At 47.3% G+C, this 19,975-nt stretch overlaps 1 protein-coding gene across 2 annotated transcripts in view; it reads right to left on the bottom strand.

Annotated features, from left to right (window-relative positions):
* LOC126534014 (glucoside xylosyltransferase 1-like) overlaps positions 1-15,329 on the bottom strand; it is a 58,549-nt gene extending 43,220 nt beyond the window's left edge. For both annotated transcript variants that reach the window (XM_055072577.1, XM_055072578.1), the window contains exons 1-3: positions 15,264-15,329; positions 2,734-2,942; positions 785-932 (exon numbers count right to left, since the gene is read on the bottom strand). In XM_055072577.1, coding sequence (XP_054928552.1) covers positions 785-932; positions 2,734-2,942; positions 15,264-15,323 — 417 coding nt within the window. In that variant the 5' untranslated portion in view covers positions 15,324-15,329. The remainder of the gene's footprint in view (positions 1-784; positions 933-2,733; positions 2,943-15,263) is intronic.
* Positions 15,330-19,975: the final 4,646 nt, after the last annotated feature.

The raw sequence follows: 19,975 nt of genomic DNA, 5'->3' as shown, positions 1-19,975 counted from the left end.
TCACAAGTGAACTAGTTTGCACATCTTGAGCATCCTATCAATATATGTGGTAAACGTTTCACCAGGTAGCGAAGCCTTTCGTGCCATGGTGTGCTCGGTACGTTTACTTCGCATAGCAGAGACTCCAATATAACTAGGCGGGCTCTTTCTGTAGGGGCGTGCTCGCCGATGAAATTCTTCATTGAGGATCTTGCACATCTGAGTCCCGCACACCACTGAAGAAACAAAACCACGAAGGAAGGAGTGGACGTCATTGGGAAGAGTCCTGTTCCGCTGACTGACGCCGCGATGAGGCTAGCGGTAGAGAAAGGACGTAAAATACACCCTCAGAAAAGGGATCTTTTTTTTTCGCTTTTATACACTATCTGTTTGTACTACGCGGAAGGCCGTAGCACCCAAGGCGTAAAATGAAGTCACAAACTATATTGAAATACAGTTCAAAATAATCTATGCGGTTTCAGCGATTTGGCAATACAACATGTGGTATATAGGTAGCGCGCCATAAACGAATACCAAATGGAGAGACTGGGACACACCTGTGACACGAAAGTTCAACTATATTTTGAATAACTAGAATTTTGCACCATTATATAGGTTGTTAAGAAAGCGAATACCGCTTTGCCTCTCGAGTGTATGGGTAGAATCGATCGTTAAGAATTGCTGCTCGACTCGGAAAACCACCCGAATAGTTTCTCGCTAGGGCGCCTGAAAATCTCGTGACTCTCAGAAAAAGCTGACGCATCTGTGCAACATACGGCATTTACGACATACGTTACCGGCTTACCTCATTTCGAATCTTTTCCTCGTTCTGTTTATCTGTGATGACGACTAGGTGTAGCCTCGACGTTGAGTAGGCTACAGCTGATTTCACAGCAACGATGCCAAGATCAAAATGCCTCTCGCATATGACGAACACCAGGGTCATTCTCTCGCTGTAAAACAAAGTAACTCGTTTTAGATGTAAAGTAACCTTTCGCCTCGGAGAAAATAGTTGTGTACTTGAGTTAACTTCCTGCTCTTCTTTCATGAGCAGCATCAGCAGCAGCAGCAGCCGCCACCACTGCATCAGCAGCCGCCGCCGCCTATGTTCATGTCCACTGCAGAACGACGGCTGCGCCTAGCGACCTCCAATTACCCTTGTTGTGCACTTGCTGATTCGAAGTTATCCCTGCAAATTTCCTGATGTCATCACACCATCTGATTCTCTCACGTCCTCGAATAAGCTTCATTTTCTTGCTATGTACCCTTTCTGTACTGATTCTCTCCCGTCCTCGAATGAGCTTCATTCTCTTGCTATGTACCCTTTCTGTAACTCTAACAGACCACCGGTTATCTGCTTTACGGATTGCGAAGCTTGTACAGCTTCATTTTTTCTTTCCAATGTCAACAAGAACATCGGCTATTGCCGTTTGCTCTCTAGTCCACATCTTCCTGTCTCTAAACGTTACGCATAACGTCTAAGTCTATCGCTCGTTGTACGGTCCTTACTTCGAAAGTTTCTTTAAACCTTCAAATTTCTGGTCTTAGGTTTGTGCCAGTAGAGTGCAATGGTTAAGCACTTCCTTTAAAGAAAGCGGCAAGCTGCTGATCTTGGCTTGGTTTTCGCATGTGAACTGCAACACATTTTTCCATCCGTAATCTGCCTTCTCATAATCAGGGTCTCCTCTGACTGACTAGCCTAGATAAATGTACCCTTGCATAGGCTTCAGAGGCTGACTGCCAATAAAAAAATTCCCGTTCTCCAGCCAGGTTATTGAACATCAGCTAGAAGGTCAGGCACCCTTATTGAAAGATTAGAGTCTTTCGAGCAAAAGCGAGAAGCTTATCGCTTTAACTCAACAAATGGTGCCTCTCCGGAACAACAATGGTTCCCCTGTAACGTAAGCATTCAGAACTGTCTCCACTTGGATAGGTCTTACGCTCTGTAGACATCCAATAGGCGCCGTATCGATTTGTTATCACCCATATGACAAAAAGAAAAAGGAACGAACATTCGACAAATTTGAGCAGTGAACATCGAATCAACTATGAATCTAGTCGAAAAGTTCGCTGGATATGTATTCAATATTGCGATTACTGCCACAACCCTTAGAATAAAACAGTTGTTACACTGCGCTTCACCCTGTGTGTGGCATCGCGTTTCTTCGTGCCTTGTTCAGCTATGCAGCGGAACTTCTCAACCGAAAATTATATAGCTGGTTGACAACTCGCATGCCCCAAAAGTAAACAAGAAGTACACGCCTGTACACTTTGGTTAACGTACTCCGCTTATTCTGCAAAAAGGATAAAAAGTACGCAGAAGATATGGGAATTATGCGACTCTTCAATAATTAACAAGAAGATACTTAAAATTCATTTAGTGATGCAGCCAGACTTAAGCTTCAGCGCTGCGACACGGACGCTCGCGAGCACCTGGAGAATAACTGTTAGTGTTAGCACGCACCGGAGAGCCGCCGGTGAAATATCGCAGGCCAGGCAAAGGCACGATGGCTTGGCGTGAGTGACGGTAAATGGCGCAGCGTCCCCAGAGGAAACCGTAACATAGACGCCCGGCTGTTGACGGCTAAGCCGTGATGCGCTTCGGCGGCGGTATACAGTACGTCACTGCACTGCTTGAATGCCAATAGCGTTAACCTCGACAGCGATATTGAGTTGGGTTCTAGCGGATTTTTTTTCTGTTATCTGAACTAAGAGGTAAATGAGATTGTCGGGGAGAAAGTGAGAAATGTTCACCTTGCAGTGGGCTTGACGAGTGTTACGCCGTTTAAGGCGACAGAATCCTGGACATTGACCTCGGCCTTGTTACGGTACTGGTGCAATTTTTCATCCACATTCATGTATCCAAAGCGGATGAGAAGAAATCCGGCAAATGCTGCTAACGCAAACAGGCCGAGTAAGAGATGCGGAAGACGGATATCCGCCATGATAGCCGTTGTTCTGCACTGCACAAAAAACAACACATCCAATAAACTCCTAATCTTAAATTTTTTTTAGTAAGTGCCAACACCTTTCACTTGCACCTGATTATAACGAATGGAGTTTTACATTATATAAAGGCTTTATCTAATTAACCATGTTTGTGTTACTGCGTTCACGTGCGCGTGTATAGATTGCCTCGTGTTTATTAGTTAGAATTCCGTGTGTATCAGGAAGATCAAGCTACAGTCATACAGTATCTGCAATTCTAACAGCACGAATACACTGTGTCTGTCTCAAGAAGTGCTGTTTGCTCGAAAGAAATTGCATCAGTCAAAACGGCTCCTTCCGAAGCCGAACTTTCAGCAAAAGTGAGGCTATACTCTTTACTTGTTGACTGTTAGCTTCGCAAATTCGCGTAATGAGGTTTATCAGAAGCTTCAGAATTCTCCGTCAAGTTTGTTAAAATATCTTGTGACAGATCACTTCGTGTTGAAGGTTGCATTAGTGCGACCTCACGTGTGTCTTTTGGCAAACATTCTTCTCTAGAAAAAAATGTGAATAGAAAGACAACAAGACACTTCTTTAAAAGAACGATGCCTAATTACGCTGACTTATACTAACTTATGTTACCTCTGGTAAATGTGCTTACTCAAGCGCTCTTGGACCAGTTAGTTCTTGATGACTGACTTGGGGCGCTATAACGTAAGACTATTCCAAACTTTTCTATTCCAATTCTGCAATCAGCCCTCCGGGATTGGGCAAAAACTTTTTTGGTCCGCCCCCATTTCAACTGCCTATCACGCGACGTCACGAAAACCGCCATAGCTCCCCATCTGATATAGCACGTTCACACGGATTATGCATGATTTCACCGAACAAAAGAAAAATAGTTATTTCTGATTCGAAGCCTCTTCGCCATTAGCCCTCGGCTATTGGTCAAAAGTTATCGGGCTGCGCCCAGTTCACCTGCCTCTCACGTGACGTCACAAAACTGCAAAAGCTCACCGCGTCAAAGTGACGTCTACGCTATAAAGATGCATTAAAAGGCCGAACAAAACTGAATTTTCTTCTGAATAGGCGCAGGTTGCCCCGTTCCGAAAGGAATAAAAGATGGCTGCAGCCGATCGCTCAGGCATTGGCTACTCGCTCCTGTCAGAGAGCATGGGTTTATTTGCGTGTAATAAAACTTCTTGCGTGGCCGTGTAACGTTTTCGAGCACTTCCGGCAGGTCTGCGACCTCGTTCTGCCAACTCTTCTTTGCTGAGGATCCGTTTTAGTGTCATTTTTAAGTTTCCGTTGCATGCCGCCGCGATTGTCGACGAGCCACCGCAAGCAAAGTAAGGGAAAGCGGACCAATCGCAGGCGCCGGCGCCACCCTCGTCATCCGGTTATCGATTTTCAGTGCAGTGGCTCGGCCCTATCGAATCCCTCTCCACTTGAGCGTGCTCCTCGCCTCTTGTCAGCCAATAAGATAAGACAAGCCGCTCAGTGTAGACAATGTTTTTCGTTTTTCAAGCAAACAAAAGTGACCTCCTATGAACGAGGAGAGCGTTTGATTGGTCTGTTCAGACAAGCCTGCGGGTGACTGCCCGATGCTTGCGTCTGCGGTTACGCAAATTTGACATCAGGAGATTGGAATAAAAACATATTGGAATAGTTTTACGTTATAGGGCCCTTGTAGTGCAAACAAAGAGGGCAAAAAGAGATACACGACATAGAGACAGCGCTGAGAGGCGACTGAAAGCTTTATACGAGGATAAGCCTGTTTGCGACCATGACTTTTGTTTATTATCACCCATTACTAATTTGCATAAATATATTTGAATTAATTACCAGGAAAACACATGCAAGGGCCGCTGACGTTCATTCTTGCATTGCCCATTTCAAAAGAACTTGCAATATTGACCTTGTTAGCCTTGTTGGATGCTTTTCACTAATGTACATTCGTCAGAAGTAGGGAAACAATCACAATGCTATGGTTCAGATCTCGGCGATCAAAGATTAATGCTCACTTTCACCGACTTTCATCTTGCTCGCCATGACATAATTTACATGTTCCTTTAGATGGTCGCAACACTGTTAAGACTTGTCCCAAAGTCGACGTTATCTTGTGTTTATTGACTATAGAGTTGAGACAGACAGACAAAGAACTTTAATGAGGTTCTGAGAAGCGCCGCACTCAGAGCAGCACCGCGTGCCGCTCCCACATGGAGACGGTGAGGCCTAGCCTCACCGCCGCATCGTGGGCTCTCTGGACAGCCCGGAGTTGTCGGAGAAGCTCGGAACTCTTGATGGCAGAGCTCCACTCCTCCTCAGTGACTCGATTGAGTCCCCGTAACGAGGGACACCACCAGGGCATCTGTTCTCAGCTGCTAATTGACCCGCGGTCCGGGCAGATAGACTCGAAGGCGTACGGGGCAATAATGCCGAGCAAATCTAAACTGGGATATGACCTAGCCTGCAACATTCCGAGTGTAATTTCGTGAGACCTGGAGACTCTACCGTGCGGAGGCGGGAAAGCCCTCCCTTCCCATTTGATAGTACTTGGTGACATCATTAATAATAATCATCATCAGCAACAGCAGCAGCTGCTTATTTATGTCCACTGCAGGACGAAGGCCTCTCCCTGCGATCTCCGATTCCTCCTGTCCTGAGCCAACCGATTCCAAATAGCACCCGCAAATTTCCTCATTTCGTCACACCAACTAGTCTTCTGCCGTTCTCTACTGCGCTTCCCTTCTCCACGCAAAGAGCGATGGAACGAAGAATGCTAGGCATAACATTAAAACACAGAAAGAGAGCGGCTTCGATCAGAGAGCAAACGGGTATAGACGATATTCTAATAGACACTAGGAGAAAAAAATGGCGCTGCGTAGGTCATGTAATGCGCGGATTAGATAACCGTTGGACCATTAGGATGACAGAATGGGTACTAAGCGACTTCGTTAAAGGGGAATAAAATGTCTTTAAATTCCCCGTACCTATCCTGCAGACCTGCGTCCTCCCTACTGCGGAGGTTTAGGGCGCGCGCCGGAGAGTGAGCGCCATCTTTGAGGTTGGTGAGGAAGTCTAGGTAAGAACCGAGATGTGCCGGAAACTAAGTAATGGTGCGCGGGGATATAATCTTATTGCCAAGAATTTCATTGGCTTCGACGAAAATAGAGCCAGCAACAAAGGCCCAAGCTGCTCATCTATAGCCTTTGTAGATTTGTGATCTAATATCGTCCAGAAGGGCGAGAGATATGGCCGCCTGCTCGGCACTCGATGGAGTCGAATCTTTGAAAGATGCGGAATTGAGGGTCGAACCCTCGTCATCGATGTCAACGGCAGCAAACCTAGTCGAGCGGCCATACTGGGCGGCATCTAAGAAGCAAACTGAGCGAGGTTCGTCCCTAACGTGTCTCAGAAGCGCCACGGCACTGGCCCTGCGCCTGCCGACGCTGTGCTGTGGATGAACGTTGCGAGGAAAATGAGAGCCCTGAATGCTGGCCCTTTCAGCGTCAGAAAGCTGATGTCACCGCTCCGCAACGAGCGTGGGGTTGAGACCGAGTACTGCAAAAATCTTGCTTCCGGCTGGCGTAAAATAAATTGAATTATGGGGTTTTACGTACCGAAACCACTTTCTGATTATGTGGCACGCCGTAGGGGGGGACTCCGGACATTTCGACCACCTGAGATTATTTAACGTGCACCTAAATCGTAGTACCCCACGGGTGTTTTCGCATTTCGCCCCCATCGAAATGCGGCCCCCGTGGCCGGGATTCAATCCCGCGACCTCGTGCTCATCAGCCCAACAGCATAGCCACTGAGCAACGACGGCGGGCATCCAGCCGGCTACAATAAGCCTCTCTATATGGCTTTCATAGGTTACGAAAAGGCATTTGATTCAGTAGAGACACCAGCAGTCATAGAGGTATCACGTAATCAAGGAGTACAGAACGCTTACGTAAATACCTTGGAAAATATCTACACAGGTTCTACAGCTACCTTAATTCGAGACAAGAAAAGCAGGAACATACGTTTAAAGAAAGGGGCCAGACAGGGAGGCACAATCTCTCGAATGCTATTCATTGCGTGCCTAGAAGAAGTATTCAAGCTATTAAACTGGGAAGGCTGAGGAGTAAAGATCGATGGCGAATATCTCAGCAACCTTCGGTTTGCTGATGACATTCTTCTATTCAGCAACAATGCAGACGAGTTACAACAAATGATTCAGGACCTTAACAGAGAGAGTGAAAGAGTTGGGTTATAGATTAATATGCAGAAGACAAGGATGTAGACAGCCGAGCTACTTGGGCAGATTCATGCGCATGGATGATCTCTTCCAGGGTGTTGTGAACCTGTAGCTGCATGAGTCGCTCGGTGCTGGCTTGTATGGGAATGCCCAGCACCCTCTTTATGCTCTATCGAGTTACGTGTCCGACTTCTTCTCGCGGCTTTGCCAGCAATGCATGGCCGCCAAGTGCGGGATGTGGCTCATGAGGAAGGCGTGAAAAGCCTGAGGAGGTTGTCTTCTCTGAGGCCTCCCTGCCTGTTAGAGACTCTGTTGATTAGTCCGATCATGTTCTCCGTCTTCGTGGCGATTTTCTTGATCGCTAGACCGTTACAGCCGTTCGACTCTGTCAGCATGCCGAGGACGTCCACCACGAGAATAGGATTACCGTTACTCGTGCGGAGGTTTATGTCGACTGCCGACGGCGGCATCGAGCCCTGGAGTTTGGGCTCCCTCCTGATGGGCCTGTATAGGACGAGTTCCTATAGAAACTGAAAACTCTTTAAAACTGAGAGATTCCGATGAGCAAGTAAAATACAAGTTATAGAGTGGAGAAGATATATTTCACTTGCTCATCGGGGTCTCGCAGTTTTCAGGGAGTGCTTTACCCCTTTGGGTTTTACTCAAAAGAGTCCTCATAACGATACAAACATACCTTTTCAAATTGAAGACAACTTTTTGAACAGACGACGTTTTATGGCTCATTAAGACTTGTGAAAATGGTTGCACCCGTTTGCTTGTGCACACTCACAACTAACGATAAAGAGGATTGTCAACCTTTCTTTCCCAAATGAATGCAAGCCTTGATCTCATGAAACCTGGAATAGCTTTCGCAGTCAGGTTGGGCACCTCCTGGCTACCGATTAGGAGCTTCTTGCCCACTGAACCCAAGGTGTTTTGTAGTCGTTTGAGACCAGTCAAAATGGGCAAAAAAGGCAGCTACAAAGCGTCCTTTTTCAATCTCTGGAAGACATTTTGTTAAAGTGCCTTTTGTTTAGGTGTAGCTAAGGCGTCTTTCAACCGTCGTTTCAAGACGACTAAAAAACCACCTGCGAAAACGTATAGACTATATCTGTGCTGATCCTTATTCGGATATAGGTGTTAAATAATATATAATCAGATCGCGGTGTTGACCTGCAGAACCACAGAATTGATGTTTTTTAACCTTTCTGTTTGCTTACTGAATGTTCTTGAAGATCACGATCTAATTATGAGGCACGGCAAGGTGGAAACTCCGGAATAAGTTTGACCACTTGGGGTTCCTAACATTCACCGATGTCTAAGTAAATGAGCGTTTTCGCATTTCGCTCCCATTGAAATGCGGCCAACTCGGCCGGTATCGAACCGCGGCCTCAGGAACTCTGTAGCCATTACTTGTAGTGGTGGGTAACAGAAAACGTGCTGGCTACGCAGAGCAGCTGCACAATATTTAGTTTGAACGCTAATTTCAGACAGATGGATACGTGAGTCCAACGATATTTCTTATAGCAAAAGATCGGGCGCAGTAACACGCTGGGCATTGATGCTTATAAGTGGTGTGGTGCAACGCGAAGCAATATGGAAGGACGCTGGCCTTGGTCGTTTTCTCGTTATTCCCTCTTGTTTAGGGCTGCACAACTTAGAAGTTACGGTTTCTACCTGGTCAGATTTATGCAGGCTGTCGCAACAGGTGTTTCTCCCGCGGCGCTGGCTGACCGATGAAGCCGCCATACCAACGCGTTATTTGCCCGTCTTTCGCTTCTTCCTGAATCCACACATTGAGCAGCCTCGCAAATGCGCTGTCAGGTGTAAAATCAAGCCGCAAACAACGTTCATATCGAGAGCTGATTCGTTGCTAATTAATCACACTTTTCACTGTGGTGTTGTGCCAAGTTGTGAGACCGAACCACCCACTGTACTGTTTTCTTTTAAACTAGATACAGATCGATTAACAAACGACAGATAAAATAGGTGCTTTAAATGTTTATTTTATTGGTTCCCGCGTACCCGATTAGGCGTATGAAGTTTGGATTGAATACATATTATGCCTATTGAGACTGATTTCTCCGCGGCGATGATAGCGGCAAAATGCCATTGAATGAGTTGAGCTGATATAAGATGATGTCCGGCAAGCACGTTGGCGGCCGCGCGACCCTTGGATACGTCATTTTGGTGCCGCATGATACAATATCTGAAGTGTCCTGCTTCTCCGATGTACGATGCACCACAGCCTTGGCGCGGAATCTTCTATGCGTACCACTTGGCTCCTTAGCTTGTGCGTGGGCACGTGGGCAATCTGAATATTACTGTCCTTGAGCACTCTTGTGATTGCTCCGCTTACACAGGGATCATACGGAGTGGGTGTTGTTGTTGCGGGCATGTCACCAACAAAACGCGAAAAATTGTTCCAGGCCTCATCGAGCTCGCGGAGCTCTGCTTCTGCTTCGTCGGGATGGTCACCATCGTCACTTGATGGTGATGATGGTGACGATCACCATCGTCACAACACACTTGTAGTGCAACGAAGCCTGCCGCCTGCTATTAAAGTGAGGTAGGGCTTGGCGTCGCGAAGTTCGTTATATCCGTTTTATGCCAAACCGCGTTCGCTATAGGAAGTTAAAAATACATGTGTTTGACAAAAATATTTCGAAAGAGTTCGATATATTCAATAATTCGTTATATGCGTGTTCGTTATATCGAGGTTTGACTGTATTACAGTCCTTGAACACTTTTGCGACTGCTTCACTTACACAGGGAGCATACGGAGTGGGTGCTGTTTTTCTGGAGTGCGCAGTGGTGGTGCGGAGGCGCTCAGTACAACGGCGTTCTTTCTGACGTAGTAGTTTGCGGAGGTAGCCATTGCTTGCCAGGTCGTTTCTTATTCTTTTCGCTTTCGGCCTACTTAAGCGTTCGTCGGTACAAAGCCCGCTTGAAAAAAGGTGCCGCCACCGAGCGTTTCTGGCCCTTGAGGTGTATATGTATCTGAGCAAAGCTCAGGTATTTGGCGAAATGAGTCAGTTTCCTATATATGGTTGCGGTGATGATTCTTTGCTGAGTTTGGCTCGTATTTTTCTTAGTTCTAGAATTCATATAATAAAAGAGAAAGGATGTCGCGGCCGATCAAACTGTGGTAATAAGAATTATACGTTTCGACTGCCGTACGGAAGCCTTTTTCAATAGACTAGCTGCTCGAAGCTGCAACCTCAAGTATGTAATAGTACCTATAACGCAGCATTTTGCGTATGCAGGTGCATGGTTGTCATTATGGTGCTTCAACTTTTTGCTGTGACCTGGATAGCAAGGAATTCCCAGAGGGCAACTCAAGGGTGGACAGCCTAGTTCGCGAACTCACGCACCGAGCAGGGCAGTCGGAAACCCTAGAGGCCTACTTAACGGTGGAGCCGACGTATGCAGAAATACTTAACCACTACAGAGGAAGGAGACTTAAATACCCCCCACCCCACACATCGCTCACACAACACGAGGCAGTCAGCTGGCGAAGACTACAAGCAGGCACGCTCTTCAACCTGCACACACTACACAAAATGTTCTCTACGCAGTACAAGGATATATGTCCGTGGTGCGGGGCAACCCCCACGTTATACCACATCACGTGGGAATGCAAACGTAATTTCGCATTCCATAAAGTAAATAACCCAAGTGCGGAATAATGGGAGGGTCTGCTCACCAGCAGCGAGCTCGCAGCCCAATGGGCAATTGTGCAGTAGGCTGCGAGGCAGCAAGACTCAGCGGTGCCCTGGAATAGGGGCGCCAACCTTGTGAAGCGGCCAGGACTCAAGACATGAAGACACCGGCCCACCGCCAATCTCTCTGAGATATAGAGCAGTGAAGCTTTTCCGTTCCATTCACCCCGAAATACTGCCTGAATTCAGTTTCTTTTCTTGGTATTAATGGGAGCCTTGTTTCAGTGAGTGTTTTAAACGAGGCGGCCCAGTGCTCCGCCTCGTTATTGTTCCCTTGTAATTCGCTTGAAATTCTTTTTTTCGACATCATACATATTGTTGCAATATGGTATATGCCGGCAGCGCGACAACGAAAGAAGACGATGTTGACTGTTTTACTATGGTGTGCATGCCCACATGAACTTAATTAGGTTACTTTGGATGCCAGGTCATAAAGGATTATAAATGAACGAAATGGATGACAGTCTCGCGAGAGCGGCCCTCAATGGCCCTGCACTATGATTACGTCCTACATCAGCTTAGCTAATTACCGCTTGATTTAGGATATATGAAATTGATCAAGACTTCATGAACCAAGCGATAGCAAATTTTTCAAAATATTGCCACCTCCTATTCGCTTGGCACAAAAATTCCTTTCACAACAACAAAACTGAAGTAATCCTTACCCGATTAGGCTGTCGAATACCAGTGTTAAACGTTTATCGTCACACGCCTGGTCTGGGACCCTCCACGCTATGCCCAATCTGCATGTGCAGAAGATGAGACCATAGATATTTTTTTCTTATTAGGCCGCCGTTTTAGTTTTCTTCTTTAAGGAAAATCATTTTAGAATTAACGTTCAAGGAACTTGGTTTACATTTTTCCATTCCAAATATTCTTTCTCGAGGAACCTCCTCTCTTGGAAACTACCACAGGAATATTTGCTCAGCCGTGGAAAAAGTCATAGTTGTTTCAAGACGATTATCCTAAATTCTTCAAACATTATCTTTGTACATTTCCACTTGACACCTTTACCAATATTTGTATTAACAGAACCTTCCTAATTCCATCCAATTCTTGACCGATTGCTTGCAGTAAGTACGCGCCATCGTAGAAGGATATCCTACCCTACCCGATGCTATGGTTGGGAGCCCTCGCTGTTGCGTTTAAGTAAATACCGGTGCAGACCTTCTACGCAGTCACATGTGGTGGGAAGTGCGGGGTACGGTCACTACGACGCTGCGCTGTATCTCCGTTATGAACGCCACATCGGTTCCGTCACGATGTCTTCAAACGACCCCGCCGGGTCTACATCCCCGCAGGCTTTATGAGATCTAGTGCTATCGCGTCCTCGTGACCAAGAGATTTTCGCCGGCACATATGGCACGGATGTTGAAGAGTGGCTCACCTGGCATGAACGCGTCCGCGACCATAACGGATGGTGACAATAATGCTTGTCAACGTAATCTTTTATCTCCAAGGCACGGCTCTCATGTGGTATGACGCACACGAAGAAGACCTGACTAGCTGGGAAGTCTTCCAACAAAAGATGCGTGACGTATTTGGAAAACCTTCAAGGTCGTCAGCTATCAGCCAGACAAGAGCGTGCGGCACGGGCTGAATCGTCCACATATTCGTATATTTCCTATATACAGGACGTGCTGGCTCTTTGTAAAAAAAGCAGACAAAGATATGTCGGAATCGGATATAGTCAGCCATGTGCTAAAGGGAATGGCAAACGAAACATTCAATTTGCTTTTGTGCAAGGATTGTGCGACAGTTGATGTCGCTTTTTCGGCGTACTGACTCTTAAACAAGTTAAAAGCCGGCGCAATGCTCAGAAATTTGATCGCCTGCCAATCACCGCCGCTATTTCTTCCTGGACTGACGTTCCAACGCTTCGTCAGCCATCAAGCTCACCTACCGTGACAGAGACTGTCTGTCGGGAACTGTAAGCCATTGCTCCAGCGATCCGTTATCCTCGATCGCACGACAATGATGTGACGACCGTATCACTCATTCAATCTCTCGTTCGACAAGAGTTTGCCAACATGGGTCGCCACAGTCAAGGAAGCAGCCATCCACTCCCAAATACTCCAGTGGTCGCTTCAGCTGCACCGAGTCGGCGGTACTCACCAGTGCGTTATCAAAGCCCAGGTAAATGGCGAACGTGACATGAACGGCCGCAGCCACTCGTACTCATCTCCGCGTCCCAACATCACTTTTCATCACAGCTCGGCATGTAACCCGCGCGGCCAATTTTATGCTCGCTCCAATCCTCCAATGGTGACGCCCCCTTCCTTCGTTTATTCCAAGCCCTTCGCCCTCGCCTCAAGCTCGACAGTTCTGCTCACCGCCGCGTCGACGTTCGCCGCCTCCGTCGTATCCCAGTCGAAACTCGGAAAACTAAATAATGCAGCGCCCGGAGGTTACGCTGTATTGACGACCCGAAACGAAGATCCTCTTTTGACCTCTCCTCCTCGATACAACCGTATCGAAGTTTTCATTGATTTTCTGTTCATAACCACTCTAATAGACACAGATGCCCAGACATCTGTAATGAGCTCCGCCCTCGGCCGACGTCTTAAGAAAGTGGTCACACTTGGCGCCTCCTTTCCCGTTCGAGTTGCCAATGGCAGCAGAACTGCGTACTCGGCCTATGTTCTGCCCGTATTAACATTACCGGCCGTGTCCTGGCGTGTGCTAATATTGACACCAATGTACTGCCGACGACATTGCAGACTAGCCCCGTCTTGGGTGGGGTCAATTCGTTCGTCTGCCACCCCAGGTCGAACCATACCTCTCAATGGTGCCCTTCCCGGCTCTCCCTGAGGGAGACTACGCGGAATATCCTGTTCTGGAGGTTCTCTTAACCCGCCATGTTACGTTACCTAACACCATGGTTACAGTTCGGAATAATTAAGCGTGCATTCCCATTCTGAACTTTACTTCGTTGACCCAAGTTCTTCCGCTAGATATTTCCCTAGCTACGGTGAATTCATTGCAGCGCTGTACTGTTTTGACACTGGCTACTTATTCTCAGCTTCACTGCTGTACAGTCGACTTCAATTTCTACGTATTTTCTTTATTCTTTATTCATCAATTACCCTGCAGCGCCCAAAGGCGTTACAGCAGGGGGGTTATAACATGTAATAAAATACATCTTCATTCACACAATGCACTTGCTTTTCAGTCAGCCTGTTCCACTGTTTAAGTGTACGAACAAAAAAATGAATTGGCATACATGTTCGTCTTGGCAGCCTACTCAAGGATTTCGCAACTATGATCAGTTCGTTTTGAAATGTAATGAGGTTTCTGTAGATAATTTTCCATATTAATTCCTATTTTATTATAGTAAATCGAACATATAAACTTTAATCTCAGGTTATTGCGGCGGCCAGAAAGAGATTCCCATCCTTGCTCAGCCTTCATTGCAGTGCAGTTCTGCCTCCTTCCGTACCGACCCAAGACGAACCTGGGAGCACGGTTTTGTATTTTTTCTAGAGCGACAGTGAAGGCTACCTCGTGGGGGTTCCACACAACGCAGCCATATTCTAAGAGTGGTCGAACACAAGTTGTACATGCCATATATTTTAAATTCACATGTGAACAGAGCAGGTTTCTCTGAATTAAATTCAAAGCTTTACCAGCTTTGGCTATGATACTGTCTACCTGAGGTTTCCACGAAGATTTTGACGACAGTAGCACACCTAGATACTTATACGTACTGCCTTGCTTCAATAGTACATTGTTCAGATGATACCGCGACTGAATTGGTTTCTTCTTTTTAGTAAGTGAGAGATGTACACACTTTGTTATGTTCAAAGTCATTTTCCATTTAGCACACCAATCATGAATAAGTGATAAGTCGTTCTGAAGTTCAATTGTATCATTGTGATGGGCATTTTTTTGTACACAACACAGTCATCCGCAAACAACCGTATAGAAGATGAAATTTCGGCAGAATAGCATTAATGTATATAAAAAATAATATCGGACCGAGACCAGAGCCCTGTGGGACTCCTGACGTAACATCTGCACATTCGGAGCATTTTCCATTCAGTATTACACATTGCCTTTTTTGGGAAAGGTAACATTCAATCCATTTAAAACAGTTGCATCAATGTTTAGGGTATTAAGCTTAAACAATAAGAGTGAATGCGATACCGTGTCGAAGGCTTTCCGAAAATCCAGGAACACATCTTCTACCTGTCCTCCTGCATCTACGCTGGAAATTATGTCATTATAAAACTCAACTAGTTGTGTTGTGGAAGATAGTCCCCTACGAAATCCATGCTGCTCGTGAATTAGTACCTCATGCTTACTTAAATGATTTCGTATTTGTTTATATAAGATATGTTCAAGTATTTTACACGGGATAGACGTAAGTGATATTGGCCTGTACTTACCAACGTCTTTTTTGGACCAACCTTTATGTATCGGAACAACGCGTGCAATTTTCCAGCCATGTGGTAAGATACCTGTCGATAAAGATTTTTCAAAAATTAAGTAAAGGTACATAGAAATTGGCCCCGAGTAACATTTGAACACACGTGGGGAAATTCCATCCGGACCACTAGATTTACTCGCATCAATATCCTTCAATAGTTTTTCCATTCCATTAACACTAAGCTCAACAGGAAGCATAGGCGAAATATTCGCTGGAGGAGGATGAATATGACAGGTTGGTTGGGTAAGAATACCGAATGAAAAAAGTTGTTTAGGCACGCACTTTTATCCCTGTCTTCCGTAATTATGTTACCATTATAATTTAACTCCTGTATTCCGAAGAAATCTGAACCACACTGTTTTAAGTAGTTCCAAAACATTTCAGGGTTTGATTTCATTTTGTTGCTCAGCTCGGTGAAGTGGTCATCTTTAGCTTTACCTATTTTTAGCTTATATTCGCGTGTAATCGTATGTGGTTTTGAAAAATGAGCAGCTGATTTGCTTTTCTTGAATGCGTTAAATGCCCTCATCCTTTTCTTGATAAGTTTTAGTATATGTGTTGTTACCCATGGCTGTTTGTGCTTTTTAAGTCGTGAAGAATCAACATTGAGGATATGTACACTTGCCAGCTCGAGTAACATATTCTTAATATTTTCCCACATATCATTCGCATTACGCTCCTCAGATAAGCACTCGAAAATAGAAAATAAATTGCGAAGTTTTTCAGAAATCGCATCGTAGTCACCCTTCTCATAAAAGTAGACCCTTCTACTCGTAGAGAACTTCACACGGTTTTTTTCTTTACGGATACCGGCAACAACAGCCAGATGGTCACTGATTCCCGGAATTACAGTCACATTCTTTACGAAATCTGGCGAGTTACAAAACAGCAAGTCTAACACAGCGTCATTGAGAGTAGGATTGGTAACGTACTGCGTCAGACCAAACGTGGCTACGATATTTTTCATCGCAAGGTTCATGCACCCGCCAGAACTTATACACGTATCATTGCACCAAGATAACCCAGGCAGATTAAAACCTGCCCATTGTGCAAAAATTGCAGCAGTTCCATCTCCGGTGTGTTAGTTGGCCCTGGATTTAGTTCAACGTCCCCCGCGAGTATTATTAACGAAATCAAGTAGAGCACTCTCTTGAAAAAAAAAAAACGGAATCCCTAAAGACGCAATCTGTGCATGCTGCATCCGCGATTTTTGTTACCAACACTTGGCATCGTGGGAGGAGCCGGCAACGCTCCTTCCACGTTATGAGGACCCATGAGGACCCGTTGCACCGAGCGATTTGCCCTGACCTGCGACCTGACTACTCAAATGCTCTCTGCTCCCTCGTAGGTTTGTACCAAGATATTTTCGATTTGGTGGCCGTCCATTATGCCAGACCACCTTGGTTTCTCATCGCATCAACACAGGCGATGCCCCTCCCATACACCAGAGACCTTACCGTGTGGCAGCACCCAAACGCGCCACCATCCAAAACAAGGTCAACATAATGCCTGAAAAGAACATCGTAGAGCCTTCTTCCAGCCCTTGGGCCTCCCCAGTCATATTGGTGAAGAAAAAGGACAACACTTGGAGGATTTGGGTGGGCTATCGCCAATTCAAGACCACTAAGAAGCACGTGTACCCTCTTCCACGGGTCGGCGATACGGTAGACTGTTTGCACGGCGCCAGTTACTTCTCTATTGACCTCCGCTCTAGGTACCGTTGTGATCGGCCGTTGGCTCCTCCCGGCACGCCCGAGACTTTGACCCGGAGCTGAGCCTGCTGAGCAGCCAAGGCCTCTTCGAGGGGCACCGATAGGCTGCACCCTTGCGAGCCCTCTTCCTGGCAGCAGACAGGCTGTTGTGATCGGCCATTCACCCCGCGACAACCACCGGTCAGAGGTCGCGCGATTATGGGGAACGGGCCAATGGCCTCGTCAAAAGGGAATACCTCGGTCAAGAGAGGTTTGGGCAATTAGCAAGGATACGGCCATCACTTGTCAGCTGCACGAATTGGTAGGTCCGCGCCGGAGACGTGATCAGTGCAATGATACGGTCCATCACCTGTCAGCCACCCTAATTCGCATGTCCACGCCGGGGACGGAATCAGTATACGATCGGAGTCAGCGTTTCTCTCCTTTCCCTGTTTGTGCCCAGCGATGTGCGTGCGTTTCCGACAAAGCTCCCTTCGGAGGGAAACGCCAACCGACCCCCGGATTGGTGGGACCTGATGTCATCGGTCTCCTGACGCCGGATTGGGAGATGTGACTGAACAATGACCACGCAGGGCCTGTAAGGAGCAACGGACAGCAGGAGTCATCGGCTGCTACAACTTCATCATGGATTTTCCTGTATTACTTTGAATTTTCTTGTATATATGTTAATGTAAACGGGGTTGTAAAACGTCCCGAATGTCAGGCCCAGCCTCAAGTTTCCTTACTCCTCCATGAGCAAAGTACATTCCAGGTCTTCGGACCCCCAGTCATAACATTGGATGGCAGCGGTGAGTGCATGGTGAGTGCACGACCTTTTCTCCTTGAGAGTTGCCAGGCTTAACGTGGTTCTTCCTGGTAACAAGCGTGTTAGAAGCCTTGTCGAAAGACACCTTGCTTCTACACTTAATTCTTTGAGAAACGTGTCGGCAAAAGAGAAGTAGCCATGGGTTGGAGGAAGTCGCGCAGAACGGACCTATACACGATATGTGGGGAATTCGGGATTGATTGTGGGAAGAAGCTAAAGAAGGCGGATGTCATTGATGGGATGGAGGCAAGCGGCAGAGATGACGAGGAGATCGCGGAGGCTTGGGAGGATATTAAGGACCAGAAAAAGGGGGACAGGATGAACGCGAGTACCAGAGAAAGAGAGAGCAGGATGAAAGCGAACGCGAGAGAGAAGCCGACATAAGGCGGGACAGAGAACGCGAAAGGGACAGAGAGGAAATCGACAGGAAATCCAGAAGCTCAAGGCGCTGCAGGCACAGTATAGGCTGCACGATTTCGAGGATTGCGAAAACATAGAATGCTTTCTTGAATTTTCCGAGAATGTTTGCACAGAGGTGCAGCTGCACCGCGACTTTTGGTCGGCAGAGTTGCTGGGGGTACTTCGCGGGGGGTGTTTTTACAATTGCTAGTAGGTACAGCGGGGCGTGGCACTTTTGACGGCGTTCGACGTTTCTGCGCAGGCGCGAGTAAGAGCGGCCGCGAGAGAGAAAATTTGGGGCTTTTGCTCCTTGAATATATGGCTCAGCCTAGGCACTACGGATGAGGTTTCTTCGCGCGGGTTGTATTCGTTTGTCCCCTAGACACGACGGCATTGCGGAGTGCGGTCTTGTTTATACGCTCCGTCACTGGCTGCCCGCATGGTGAGGCAGTGGGCGCGGATGCCGCTTGGTGATTTCTTTGTCTGAAGGGGCAATGTTCTGACTGGTGCTGTATAAGTCGCGGGTAGCTTTTTTCGTTGCGACGATTGATCGGATTCTTTACAAGCGCTGCTCAAACGCAAACAAGCACAAACGGAGGCCTCAGGAGAGCACCTGAGGTTATATTAAGGCAGGTGGCGCAGGATCTCTGGGGCACTCAAGCTGTAGCGGGTGGATCAAAGCTGGAAGCAGGGCGGCCCGTGGGTAGGGACCGCGGAGGCCGAAGCGTGTCAGGGGGTGTTCACATTAAAAAAAATGTTTGTTCGCGAGAGCGGACAGCCGATCTTATACGCCCCTGGTACGCGCAGGCCACGGCGAGCCCCAACCCACGGACCAGTCCGAGTTCTAGCTTTGGTGTCCCCGTTGCCGATTTGGTGTCTTGGAGACGCCGCCAATAATGCAAAATAATGACACGTTGTTTTCAATAGTTCAAACATGATTAAGTAAACATAATTGCGTCGAGCCGCCATCTTGCGATACCAAGTTCAGCACTACCGCGCCTCGCGACTTCTGCCGGCACGCCTAGGGACAAGCGCATACAACGTGCACCAAGAAACTCCTCCGTAGTACCTAGGCAGAGTCGTATTTTCAGGGAGCAAAATTCCCCGCATTTCTTCTCTCGCATCAGCTCTTACTCGCGCATGCGCGCAAACGTCCGTCGTCTCCGGAAGTGCCACGCCCCGCTGTACCTACTAGCTATTGGAAATACGCTCCTGGGGCGTGTCCTGTTGCTTAGCTCGCGTTTATGATGTCGACCTCAAGAGGCATGACCTGGCTGAACAGGCATTGTTGCGCCATTTCGGTATTTCTGTGGAGAGCGAGAGACAACATCGAAGTGACCAGTACAAAATTTGTCCTTTCGAAGAGACTGAGGTTGCGCCAGTAAGTGAAGAGCACGGAAAGTGCGAGGTGGCGAAATCGACAAAGGCAGAGCCCGTCGAGAGCGAGGCCTTTGCCGGTCTACATAGATGGGCCATTCCGGAGGGCATCCCTTGCGAGGACGAGGCTTATTCCAGTGGCCATGTGAACGTTAAGAAGGCGCTGGAGACCTTCGCGTATCCGAGCACTTGGGCGACTTTCCGGAATCGTCTACGATAGACCCAGATGCGGTGGCGGCCGAGCCAAGAAAGTCCTCGACGCAGCAGAACGGAGCGGAGATCACTCAGGGCTCCAGCATCGGTGACAGTGTAATGCCATTGTTCGCCGAAACCGAGCCAGCGGCCATCCTGAAGAGCCCTTCTTGCGGGGACGAGGCT

This window comes from Dermacentor andersoni, chromosome 7 (genome assembly GCF_023375885.2).
Source record: "Dermacentor andersoni chromosome 7, qqDerAnde1_hic_scaffold, whole genome shotgun sequence".
Taxonomy (NCBI): domain Eukaryota; kingdom Metazoa; phylum Arthropoda; class Arachnida; order Ixodida; family Ixodidae; genus Dermacentor; species Dermacentor andersoni.
Note: the sequence above shows the minus strand (reverse complement) of the source record. Positions and strands in the feature narration are given on the sequence as shown.